At 46.9% G+C, this 12,257-nt stretch overlaps 1 protein-coding gene across 7 annotated transcripts in view; it reads left to right on the top strand.

Moving 5' to 3' along the window:
• Positions 1–12,257, top strand: part of PHF21A (PHD finger protein 21A) — a 230,196-nt gene that overhangs the window by 212,333 nt on the left and 5,606 nt on the right. For 4 of the 7 annotated variants that reach the window (XM_038764899.1, XM_038764897.1, XM_038764895.1 and 1 more), the window contains exons 11-14: positions 454–505; positions 1,268–1,347; positions 1,829–1,889; positions 4,612–4,775. In XM_038764899.1, the coding sequence (XP_038620827.1) occupies positions 454–505; positions 1,268–1,347; positions 1,829–1,889; positions 4,612–4,775 (357 nt within the window). Of the gene's footprint in view, positions 1–453; positions 506–1,267; positions 1,348–1,828; positions 1,890–4,520; positions 4,544–4,611; positions 4,776–12,257 lie in introns of all 7 variants that reach the window. The other 3 variants (XM_038764902.1, XM_038764901.1, XM_038764900.1) reach the window with 1 other exon arrangement.

Below are 12,257 nucleotides of genomic sequence, written 5' to 3'. Positions count from 1 at the left end.
CTGATGCGCAGAGGAGTTAAGTGACTTGCCCAAGGTCACCAGCAGACAAGTGGCAGAGCCGGGATTAAAACCCAGGTCCTTCTGACTTCCCAGTCTAAGTTTTATCCACTAGGCCTTGCTGCTTCTCTGTACTTGGGACAAAGTACGCACTGAACAAATACCAGAATTATTACTGTTAATATTTTTGTATTTGGAAAATCCCCACCGATTGTGACTTTTACCACACAAGATTTTCCTATGTTTAGGAAGGAAAGAATCTAGACCCCAAGCTTCTCAGAGCAAAAAGTCCTCAGTCCCCTCTTACAGTTTCAAACCCAAAGATCCCTTAGCCCATATCTCTTCAAAGCTACTAGATAGACCACAGGATCAACTTCCCACTGGGTCGAACTGCAAACACTAGTTCGTCTCTGTCGATAAGCCCGACTGAAGCATTCTTTTCTGTCTTTGGTGCAGAAACTTGCCTTCATGGTGTCGCTGGGGTTGGTAACGCATGACCATCTGGAAGGTAAGAAGAGTATCTATTAGTACCACCACGTTTCTGGCCTAGAGCTTTCATTCCTCCGTTTATTCATTCATTCATTCATTCAGTCGTATTTATTGAGCACTTCCTGTGTGCAGAACACTGTACTAAGCGCTAAGCGTTCAATAAGACTTTGAAATCGCGAAGAGTAATTGTCGTTGGATTTGAGGAGGGAGGGCGTCCCAGGCCAGAGGCAGAACTTGGGCCAGGGGTCGGCGGTGAGACACAGTGAGAAGGTTAGCACCAGAGGAGTGAAGCATGCGGGCTGGGTTGTAGAAGGAGAGAAGCGAGGTGAGGGAGGAGGGAACAATGGTGAGGAGTTTTTGTTTGATACAGAAGTGGATAGGCAACCACTGGAGATCAGAACCACTACAGGGCTGTCGTTCTGACCATTTAATTGAGGAACAGTAAAATCATTTCACTCTAGGTTCATTCAAATCTTTTGTCTAGCTACGCGGGTGGGTTTCTTAAATGTAAGCAGGCATCTTGCCCTTATATTTGTCCAATGGCTTTAAAGCTTTCAACCTGCATTGAGAAGCAGGTTGGTCCCACTTCAGAAGAGGTGGCCCTACATAGCCTCTTCATCTGTTTTCTTGGCTGTAGGCTGATTTGACAGCTGAAGGTGCATCGTGACCGTGGCTTGGTCTTGGGTCCTTAACCTCCCCTGGGAAAATTTCTAGACAGAACTCAGTGCTGAGTCCTTATGCTCTCTAAAGCTGATGCCTCTTATCTTTTCCATTTTGCAAGAAATCCAGAGCAAGAGGCAAGAAAGGAAAAGAAGAACAACAGCAAATCCAGTGTACAGTGGAGCAGTCTTTGAGCCTGAGGTAATCCTAGACACAATTTGGTATTGGCCTTTACTGCTCCTGTGAAAGTCTGTCGCCTTTTCAGTCAAAAACCATCCAGTCCATCAGTACCCTTCATGAGTTCAGGGAAAAAATGGTCTCTCTAAGAGTCTTAATATATGGTTATTTCATTGGGATTCTCTGCTCCCCCCTCCATTTGCCCCCCAAGGTTTGTGTAAATACAAACTCGACATAGACATGTGAGTGACTGTTGGACATACAGATGAGAGGAGTGTAGAGCAAGATGGGTATCTGGAGCATGGAACGGTTAACCTCTGTGGCATTTTCTTCCTGAGAAGCAAGCACACAATAAGACCCTCTCGGTCTGAGAGGGTAGGGTGATGGATAAACATTGAGTAGTTGGCATGTCAGCAGGTAGTATGTGTGGGATTTTCCATCTTATGTCATTTTTTGTGCTGGTAAAAAACAAACAGCAGTTAAGGTTGCTTTTCTTTCCTTAAAGCGAAAGAAGAGTGCAGTCACTTATCTGAACAGCACAATGCATCCTGGGACCCGAAAGAGAGGTGAGTGTCTTTGATCATGTCTCTATCAGTGCGGCGGGGGGCGGGGGGTGGCGAGAGGGGTGAATGTGAGAGAGAGAGAGGTGTGCCCTCCTACCCCCTTGGAATTATTCCTTCTTTCCTAAAGGGAAAGTATCAGAAGTTTTCCCACTGGTCTTTATGTGCTGAATCTCTCTCAGAGTAGACACTCCCACCTTTTCTGGGATCTTGGCAAAGCCAGCTCAGCAGAATAGCTTCGTAGCAGTATTTCAGCCCCTGACTTTCCAGGCCATCCACGAATAGCACAGGATACTGAACACCATGTAAGAGGAAGCATTTTAGCACCATTAAGAAGAACAGAGAGCTACTGTTGCCAAGGTGCTCTTAATGCTCTCTGAGCCTTTCTGCTGCCAGGAGCCGGAGAGCTCTGTCCTCGATTTCTGGGTCCTAAAGACTTACCAGAAGGGGCGGGTTAATGACACCTGCTGAGTACGGTAACCTCCTCATGGTGCTCATGGTGCTCATGGTGCTCAAGGGAAGGAGTGGCTCCCAAATTTGGAGGGAAAGGTTTTCTACCTTTCCTACTACCAGATCACCCTCCAGGAATCAAGAAATCCCAAAGAGCTAAATCCCAAAGTACTTCACATCTCCCCACTCTAGCCATCCACCTTGCTCTTTTGGGCAGATTTCCTTAGGAGAGTCAAATATCCAGAGTCTAAATGGGCTCACTGCTGATGGATTTTTATTGTAGGGAAATTGGTTCCTAACATTTATTCTGCTGTCCTCAGGCACCCACAGAAATGGCTCTTTGGCATATATGATAGGTTCCACACTTGAGTGATTGGTGTGGAATGCTGGGGGGGGTTGGGAGCATGGACGGAGTAGCACACATTGAATCACAGAGCCGGAGGATTCCTTTAGAAATGGTTAAGTCTCCCCCCATTCCTTCAAGCAGCTCCACATCTAAGCGTAACCTGAATGTTGGGAACATAATGTATTTGTTAAGACATTGAGAAGGAAATTCCACAGTCCATTTCAAGGCTTCAGAGCCTTCACAGCCAGGAAATCATTCCTTAGGTCTTACTGGAATCCCTCACGCTAAAATGCAAGGGGCCTAGACAATTGGGAATGGGAGATGGGGGTATTCATTTTTAGGCCATGGTTTTCTGTCAATTCCTGGCCCAAGAAACCAGGGTCATTACTAAATGGCAGCTTCTTAGTGACCTCTTGCTTGGTTCTTAAGCTGGGAAACCCCAGGCTTCTTAATAGACTACCTCAGTGGGAAAACCAGAGTGTTTAAGCCAGAAAAGTTGCGGCATCCTGACTGGCTGAGTCCTTCCCCTGACCGGGTCAAAACTGTTACGCGGGTAAATAGAAAGCCTGGGTCCCCAGATTTTCCTACATAAGCACTAAACTTCCTGAGGAAAAACAAACAAAAGTCATTGTATATTTGGCTGTAAGGCAGGGCCAGCTTTATCCCTTTATCAGATTTATCAGCTTTATCCAGCTTTATCAGATTATGTATAGAGTTTTTCTTATGGAATTCTAAGTTGATAAGGGAATATACACAGCATTAGCATGAGTTTTAATTATTGGCTATTTCACATGTCCTTATCCATTGGCTTTCCCGCTTTATTTCCCTCTTTAAGCTGTGTGACCACCAGTAGGTTAGAAACTCAGAGGCTAAGGAACTGTTTCATAAGTGGGGTAGTTTCAAATGGAGTTTTCTTAAGCTTTCCACCATTGGGTAGGGACTGTCTCTATATGTTGCCAACTTGTACTTCCCAAGCGCTTAGTACAGTGCTCTGCACACAGTAAGCGCTCAATAAATACGATTGATGATGATACACTTTAGAAATTGGCTCTGAAGCTTCTACAGCTTTGTGGTTCAATTCCAAGCACTTCTACCCAAGTTAGGCATCATAGCCAGAAATACATAAAGAGGTTCTGGAAGAAACCCAATTTGTTGTGGAATGCCTAAGACCTCCTTGGAGTGTGGAGAAGAGGGTGCTGGGAAAAACAGTCAACTCTCAATTATCCATGACAATGAAGGTGGTGTAGGAATGGGTTAGCAGGTATAACTGGAAGTCACAGGAAATCCAAGGCCTCCATTTTAGATGTTAATTTCAACCTCCTTCCCCAATAATCTTTTTCCAGTTCTGCTTGTAAATACCAAAATTGACTCATTTGAGTTTCCTTCCTGTCCACCAATTAAAAGTCCAAAAGGCAGGTCTAAGGAGAGAAAGCAAGAGGCCTAGATAATCCACAAACTGCCTAATTAGCCAGAGCCATTCATTTCTCGGAGTAGTAAATTCTGCAAAGCTCAGAGTAGACAGTGAGCATGGAGAAATAAGAACCAGCATTTCTTGGAAATATGTATCAATTCCTCATGTAAGCACCCTGGTGAGGTTTGGACCTTATGTTTCCTTCTTTAGAAAGCCAGGTGCCTTGCTCTCTTCTGCCCAAGGTTATCCTCCTTTAAGTATTATAATACTCCTTCTGTCACTCTCCAGTGCTCTGTGTTTCTCCACTGTGCTATTCTTGGGAGATTCATGTAGATGTTTCTAGTGACATTTAAACCTTTGCTGTTCTTCCTCCCTTTGTGACTGTTGTATTAACCTCCTGTCTGCTACCTCACTTCCTTTTCCATGCTAGCCAATGAGGATCACTGGCCAAAGGTATGTAAGATCGTTTTTCCCTCCCTTTCTTTTTTTTTTTCCTTTTGTTCCCTTCTCTTGACGTGTAGGTCGTCCTCCAAAATACAATGCAGTGCTGGGGTTTGGGGCTCTCACCCCAACGTCCCCCCCATCCAGTCATCCCGACTCCCCTGAAAATGAAAAGACAGAGACCACATTTACTTTCCCAGCACCTGTTCAGCCTGTGTCCCTGCCCAGCCCCACTTCCACAGACGTAAGTAACTCGGGGGAGGCCTTCTCTCTGAGAAGAGAACTGACTGTGGGGGACGCTGCTGTCAGGTATTGTCTCCTTAGTAGCCGCTCTGTGATTGCCGTAGTCCACCACCCCAGGTGCCAGTAAAGGGAGCACCTGGATGCCGTGCAAATAATGGGGGAAGGATGCTCTCAGGCTTCAGAGAGCACAAGATAGCTCAGTAGCGCTGACGGCTAAGTGCTCAACCTAAGCTTTCTGAATGTGAACTGCTCTATCCCAGTAGAAAAGCAGCAAGGCCTAGTGGAAAGAGCACAGGCCTGGGCGTCAGAGTACCTGGGTTTTAATCCTGGCTCAGTCCTGGACTTTGGACAAGTCACTTCCCTGCTGTAGGCCTCAGTTCCCTCATCTGTAGAATGGGGAGTCAATATCAGTTCTCCGTCCTTTTTAGACTGTGAGCACCATGTGGGGCCTGATTATCTTGTATCTACCCCAGTGCTTAATACAGTGCTTGTCACAGACTAAGAGCTTAGTAAATGCCGTTATTATTATTATCATCATTGTTATCAGCCTAAGCCGAAAAAAGAAGTTCTGTTCTGCCTATTTGGCAGAGAGATTTGTGATGCCTTTTCTCTCTTAATTTTAGGGACGTGCCCCTCCAAGAGCTCTTCCAAACTTCTTGACCCTCCCTCAGAGCCCTGGTCAGCCAAGGTGGTCAGGGCATCATTCCCTAGAAAGTCGGAATGCCAGGCTGTCCCCATTGTCCGTGAACCCAACTGGAAGGATGAACCAACTTAGGTATCCTGTGACTGTTTGCAAAAGTGGCAGATCACAGATCAATTCTTAATGAAGCCCAAAACCTGTCCTTGACTGCCCTTAGACAAAAATGCTGTCTGGACTTTGCTATACTCAGACTTCACTAATAGCCACTTGTCCTCCAAAGAGCCGAGGAAAGCCATGCGGATTGGTCTGAGTAAAAGTCCCAGAGGCAAAGAAGTGAAAAAGACAGGTTGGGTCAGCGCCAAAGCTCCCTTGTACGAGCGGCAACTGAAGCACCTCTGTGTTCTCTGGGACCAAGGGTTGATGACTGAAGACTGCAGCCAGGCACAAACCAATGATGGCCTACAGATCTAGAGTTGTCCCTAAATTTCCTGGATTTGGCAGGCAAATCCTAGGAGAAGTAGTGGAAAGAACACGGGCTTGGGAGTCAGAGGTCGTGGGTTCTAATCCCGGTTCTGCGACTTGTCAGCTGTGTGACTTTGCGCAAGTCACTTAACTTCTCTGTGCCTCAGTTACCTCATCTGTAAAATGGGGATTAAGAGTGTGAGCTCCACGTGGGACAACCTGTTAACTTTGTATCTTACCCCAGCACTGAGAACAATACATAGTAAGCGCTTAACAAATACTATTATTATTATTAATAATAATAATAATAAGCAAATTTTGACGTAGAATTCCTCAATTTGATCAGCCTCTGTATTTGACTCTGGTGTTTTGAGTCCATCTATAGCTGTGGCCCTGTGTGCTGGTTACTTCTCTGTGACGTGGCGCTGCCAAAGAAATTTATCAGCTCCGAGATTTCTCGGTGGGCAGCTCATTCCAGGGTGGTGTGTGTGAGTTGGGAAGCCCAGGGTATTTTGTGTCTCTGAGCCCATTTTCCAAACCTAGTTTTTGCTATCCTCGTTAAAAAGATTTAATCAATAGAACGCTCCTCCCGATTAAATCAAAAACTAAAAGCTTCTACTCAATTCCATTTTTAAATGCAAATATCGTTCATTTCTAAAAGCTGAAAAGAGAGGAACGCTTTTTAAAACCACTTAAACGTGTTCAGTGGAATGGATTCAAAAAAGAAAATTGACCTCTACTTTTACACTCCCTGAAACAGAGGCCGTGATTAAAATCAACACACGGGGCTCCCTGTGTGTCTGCCGCTGGGAGCGTAAGCCCCAGTAACATAAATTAACAATAACAGTCATGCGGCCGGGCCTCTCCAAGGGATCGATAACCATCCAAAAGTAGCTGGTAATATGGGCCCCAGCTGGTCACTGATCCTCAGGATATATCCTGTCCCATCGTCATTAGTGATGTTTAGAGATTTAAAAAAAGCCCTTTGACATAATGATGAATTGCAATTGTGGAAGAAGTTTTTTTGGAGACTAGGGCCTTAGTCTAAAAGCTGAGCACTGTTCTTTCATTCTCTTCCTAATACCACTGGGTCAAAGTGGTAGGCATTTTGGTCCCTCTATTGGAAGGTGGTCCTTGGGAGGAGAGCCCTGCTTCAGGTGTAGCAAACTCATCCTGTGGTTGGACTGCATATCCAGTTGTACCTGTGTTTGCAGGCTGCACCTTGAGAAAGACAGCAATCAATCAATCAATTAATCAGTCAGTCTTAATTATTGAGCATGTACTGTGTGCAGAGCGCTGTACTAAGCACTTTGGAGAGTTCAGTAGAAAGTTACTAATAAGTTCTTGGCAAAACTCTAAGCCCTTTACCACATTAGGGAGAAATGAAATTGATTCATTGAACCCTTATTTTCTTGACGATAAAGTGACAGTGCACAGGACTTCTGTGGGGATTGGGAGAGTGATTGGATAAAAAGAGAAGAAAAGGGCAGAGAGGCAGATAGAAAAAGGCAGAAAAAGGGAGATAGTCATGAGCGGAGACAGAGGTAGAGGGAGTGAGACTGAGAAACAGATAAAAAACAGAGGCAAAGGTTCAGACACACACTAAGACTAAGAGACAAAGGGTGACCCAGGGAGACACCGGCAGAGAAAGTGAGATACAAAAGCAAATGGAGACACAAATGAGAGGCAGACATGGGAGTCAGAGGTCATGGGTTCTAATCCCGGCTCCGCCACATGTCTGCTGTGTGACCTTGGGCAAGTCACTTAATCAATCAATCAATCGTATTTATTGAGCGCTTACTGTGTGCAGAGCACTGTACTAAGCGCTTAAGACTGTGAGCCCAACGTGGGACAACCTGATCACCTTGTATCCCCCCAGTGCTTAGAACAGTGCTTGGCACATAGTAAGCGCTTAACAAATACCATTATTATTATTATTACACTCTTTCTCACGCACGGAAACACATTCACTCCCACCCTCATCCAGGTTTTGTTCTCGGCCCGGCAGCTGCAGCAGGAGAAAGAGACAAAGTGAGAGCACCTGTGCTGATAAAGAGATAACTGGTGCTCTGTAGGCGGGTGGCCGGAGGGTCTGCATGTAGAGTCCTCCCTGAACCCTGGAGGCTGCGGGTAGCAGCAGCTGACCGTTCCTCCCAGAGTGGGATGGCCACCTACCCCTGCCTTTCTCCTCGCCACTTTTTTTCAATCAATCAATCAATCAATCGTATTTATTGAGCGCTTACTATGTGCAGAGCACTGTACTAAGCGCTTGGGAAGTACAAATTGGCATCACATAGAGACAGTCCCTACCCAACAGTGGGCTCACAGTCTAAAAGGGGGAGACAGAGAACAGAACCAAACATACCAACAAAATAAAATAAGTAGGATAGAAATGTACAAGTAAAATAAATAAATGAATAAATAAATAGAGTAATAAATATGTACAACCATATATACATATATACAGGTGCTGTGGGGAAGGGAAGGAGGTAAGATGGGGGGATGGAGAGGGGGACGAGGGGGAGAGGAAAGAAGGGGCTCAGTCTGGGAAGGCCTCCTGGAGGAGGTGAGCTCTCAGCAGGGCCTTGAAGGGAGGAAGAGAGCTAGCTTGGCGGATGGGCAGAGGGAGGGCATTCCAGGCCCGGGGGATGACATGGGCCGGGGGTCGATGGCGGGACAGGCGAGAGCGAGGTACAGTGAGGAGATTAGCGGTGGAGGAGCAGAGGGTGCGGGCTGGGCAGTAGAAGGAGAGAAGGGAGGTGAGGTAGGAGGGGGCGAGGTGATGGACAGCCTTGAAGCCCAGGGTGAGGAGTTTCTGCCTGATGCGCAGATTGATCGGTAGCCACTGGAGGTTTTTGAGGAGGGGAGTAATATGTCCAGAGCGTTTCTGGACAAAGATAATCCGGGCAGCAGCATGAAGTATGGATTGAAGTGGAGAGAGACACGAGGATGGGAGATCAGAGAGAAGGCTAGTGCAGTAGTCCAGACGGGATAGGATGAGAGCTTGAATGAGCAGGGTAGCGGTTTGGATGGAGAGGAAAGGGCGGATCTTGGCAATGTTGCGGAGCTGAGACCGGCAGGTTTTGGTGACGGCTTGGATGTGAGGGGTGAATGAGAGAGCGGAGTCGAGGATGACACCAAGGTTGCGGGCTTGTGAGACGGGAAGGATGGTAGTGCCGTCAACAGAGATGGGAAAGTCAGGGAGAGGACAAGGTTTGGGAGGGAAGACAAGGAGCTCAGTCTTCGACATGTTGAGCTTTAGGTGGCGGGCGGACATCCAGATGGAGATGTCCTGAAGGCAGGAGGAGATGTGAGCCTGGAGGGAGGGGGAGAGAGCAGGGGCAGAGATGTAGATCTGGGTGTCATCAGCGTAGAGATGATAGTTAAACACTTTTAAAAAGTGTTTAAAAAAAACACTTTTTTTGTTTCTAGGGTCCTTGTTAAGCATTTGCTATGTGCCAGGCACTGTAATAAGCCCTGGCGTAGGGACAAGCCAAAGAGATTGAACACAGTCCATGTCCCACAGTCTTAATTGCCATTTTATAGATGAGGGCACTGAGGCACAGAGAAGTGAAGTGACTTGCCCAGGCTCACACAGCAGGCAAATTAGCAGAGCTGGGATTAGAAACCTGGCACTTCTGACTCACTAGGCCACACTGCTTCTCTACACTTCCCTGCCGGAAGCACAGAACTCCTCCTGGACCACTTTAGACATGCCCAGCTTACGGGCGCTCTTCCCTGGGGCATTTGCTGAGAACGAATTGTGTAGGAGATGAAACTTTGTGCTTTTTTGTTCTCGCCACCAGCCATCCAAAAGGGCTAGGAAGTGTCTTTTCTTTCAGAAGGTTTTTCCTTGCCCTTTGTTCTATTTCCTTCCTGCCTTATCCTCCTTCCCGGGCTCCCCCCAGTCAGGAGGGAGGGAGGGAAGAAGAGCGGAGTTCAGTTTGGCCTTGCAAATCCTTGCAAGGGCGGCATCTAGTCAGACTCATCAGTTGCTTCAGTGGAAACGAGAGACTCTGCTTCTACATGAAAGATAAAGCAGGTTCTGAAACCATCATTAGTGATAAGCTTCGCAGTAATGCAGAGTCACAACATGATATTGAGAAGCAAGATAGATCGACTCTTCCCTCCCCGCCCCCAGAGGAGAAAAGCCACAGCACAGTACAACCTTGGGCATGAAGCGAAAGATAGTCGTGGCTCTGAGAGAGAAATTCTATCTGTTCCAGAGCCTGAAAGTCAAACCGCCTGGGGAGAGTTCATTTTCATGTATGGTCTTTGCAAATGTGCCACGGCTCTAGTTTGCTGCCCAGTGGTAATACCTTCTTGTTACGAAGGATAAACCCCACCCTTTCTTACCCAGCCCCTATAACCATATGTATACCGAAGTGTCTAAGAAACTTTCCACTGGTGGTGTTTTTTGAGCACCCCGTTTCGTGGCCCTCGATGTGTTGCTTGTATTGCTTGTTCCAGTTTACAGTGGGCTGATTCAGTGTTAAGCATCCAACTAATGGGGATTGCCCTATACAAACTAGACTACTGTTTTGAGTGCCATGTAACACTGATTTCACCTCAAAGATCAACCTCAGGAGGCCCCCCCAGCAGCCCTGCCTAATTAACCGACAGCATTTTAAGCGCCGCTAGTCCCATGCCTTGTCATCTCCCCTCCCGCTCCGCTTACCTCACCGTCCCTGCAAGGGACGGCCAAGGGAGCTCACGGGGGAGCTGGGGCCATGGCCCAACTCAGAGTTTTCAGGCCTCAGATCTCTAACCGGGGTAAGGCGGTCTTCTCAGAGCTTGGGCACTGCCAATGCAGAGAAGAGAGCAGCCCAAAATCGCCAATATTCCAGGGCCAGCTGCCACTCGGGCAAGCTCCCAGGCTATCCGGAAAGTACTCACAAAGACCTAATTGGACAGAAAAAAGACCCCTTTCCTGCATGACCTCGAATGAGTGTTTTCTAGTCCCTCTGCCGAATTGCTTCAAAAAGCACTCCTCGCAAATCCCTCTATTGTGAGATGCCTAAAAGGACAGGTTTTGTTCTGTCCACTAAGAAAGGTGGTTTCCGCAAAATTTTTCCCAGCTGATGTCGAGTGTGTTCTGGGAAGACCTGGCCACTGTAGGCCAAGCACTGTGCTAGGTGCTGGACCAGACTGTCTGATGAGCTGTTGAAGGAAACAACTTTTTGTAGGGGAGGAGCTTAACTCCAAAGACGAAAGGATTTCTGCTTTCTCTCTGGCAGATCCTTCTCAGGGGCAACACGGCAGCCTGTGCCCATAGAGTTGCTTTGGGGAGCAATTGTTTCCGAGAAGTTTGGCTCCCTAGATTTCTTGTTCCAGGAATCGTGTTCTGACGGGGGTAATTGCTGCCCTAGGTTTCTAGCCTGCATAGTCTAGCTATTAAAATGAAACAAAACAACTGTGAATTGAAAATTTCTAACCCATGCCCTGCCTCTGATTTTCTAATTGGCCTCACACAAGTAGTCAGTCAGTCGAATTTATTGAGCACTTACCGCACTGTACTAAGGGCTTAAGTGGTGCCTCAGTTCCCTCATTTGTACTGTTTATCCTCCTCAAAAGGGCACATTTATGAATTAATGTCTGCAAAGTTCAACATGGTGTCACACTCACTGGGTTGTGGTGCCTTCTCTTCAAACAACTCCAAAAACAGGTTTCCCCCAAATAACTCTTGCTCTGACAGTAGAGGGATGAGAGAAAACTAAAAATGGTGTCCTGGGCCCACCTTTGCTCCCCATTTTTGCATCTGCTGAGATGATTCTGATTGGAGAATCATGGCACCTCCTAGAGCAACCTGGTCCAATGATGAGGAAATACCACTCATTTTAAAAAGGCATTGTCATCGGGTGTCTTAACTGTTTTAATTCTTTGTCATAAAAGCATACAAGTTTCCTTTCCTCCTTTGTTTTTTTTCTTAAGAACACCTCCTGGAGTTTAGCCTGGGACTAGAGGGTTAAAATCAATATAGCTCCTTTCCTGGCCTCTCCTATATTGGAAGAATTTTTGTGTTTCTTTACACAAAAAATCCACCCAGTCTCAATAATGCAGTTAAGTGCCTCAACTGAAATACAAGGCTGTTCCCTCCAAATTTCTAGCAGGGCTGCCGGGTATCTCTTTTAAAGTCGAGGACTGGCCCGCGGAAGCATTTGGAGTTGGGTAGCAGCCTTTGGCTTCCTAACTGAACAGGGGACATCGATGTTGTGGTTGGAACAGTTGGGAACAAACTGTTCTCCGTGCCTGCTCCACCGGTGACGAGAGGACCGTGCGACGTTGGCAGTCGTACTCGTTCTCCTGAACACTCGGAGAGGGAGTGGGCTGCAGGGCCAGGCTCTCTGCCCAGAGCAGTAATTGTCCTGAAGAGCGTACACG

Source organism: Tachyglossus aculeatus, chromosome 22, assembly GCF_015852505.1.
Source record: "Tachyglossus aculeatus isolate mTacAcu1 chromosome 22, mTacAcu1.pri, whole genome shotgun sequence".
In the NCBI taxonomy this organism is placed as follows: Eukaryota; Metazoa; Chordata; class Mammalia; order Monotremata; family Tachyglossidae; genus Tachyglossus; species Tachyglossus aculeatus.
The sequence above is the reverse complement of the archived record's forward strand: the minus strand, read 5'-3'. Positions and strand labels throughout refer to the sequence as shown.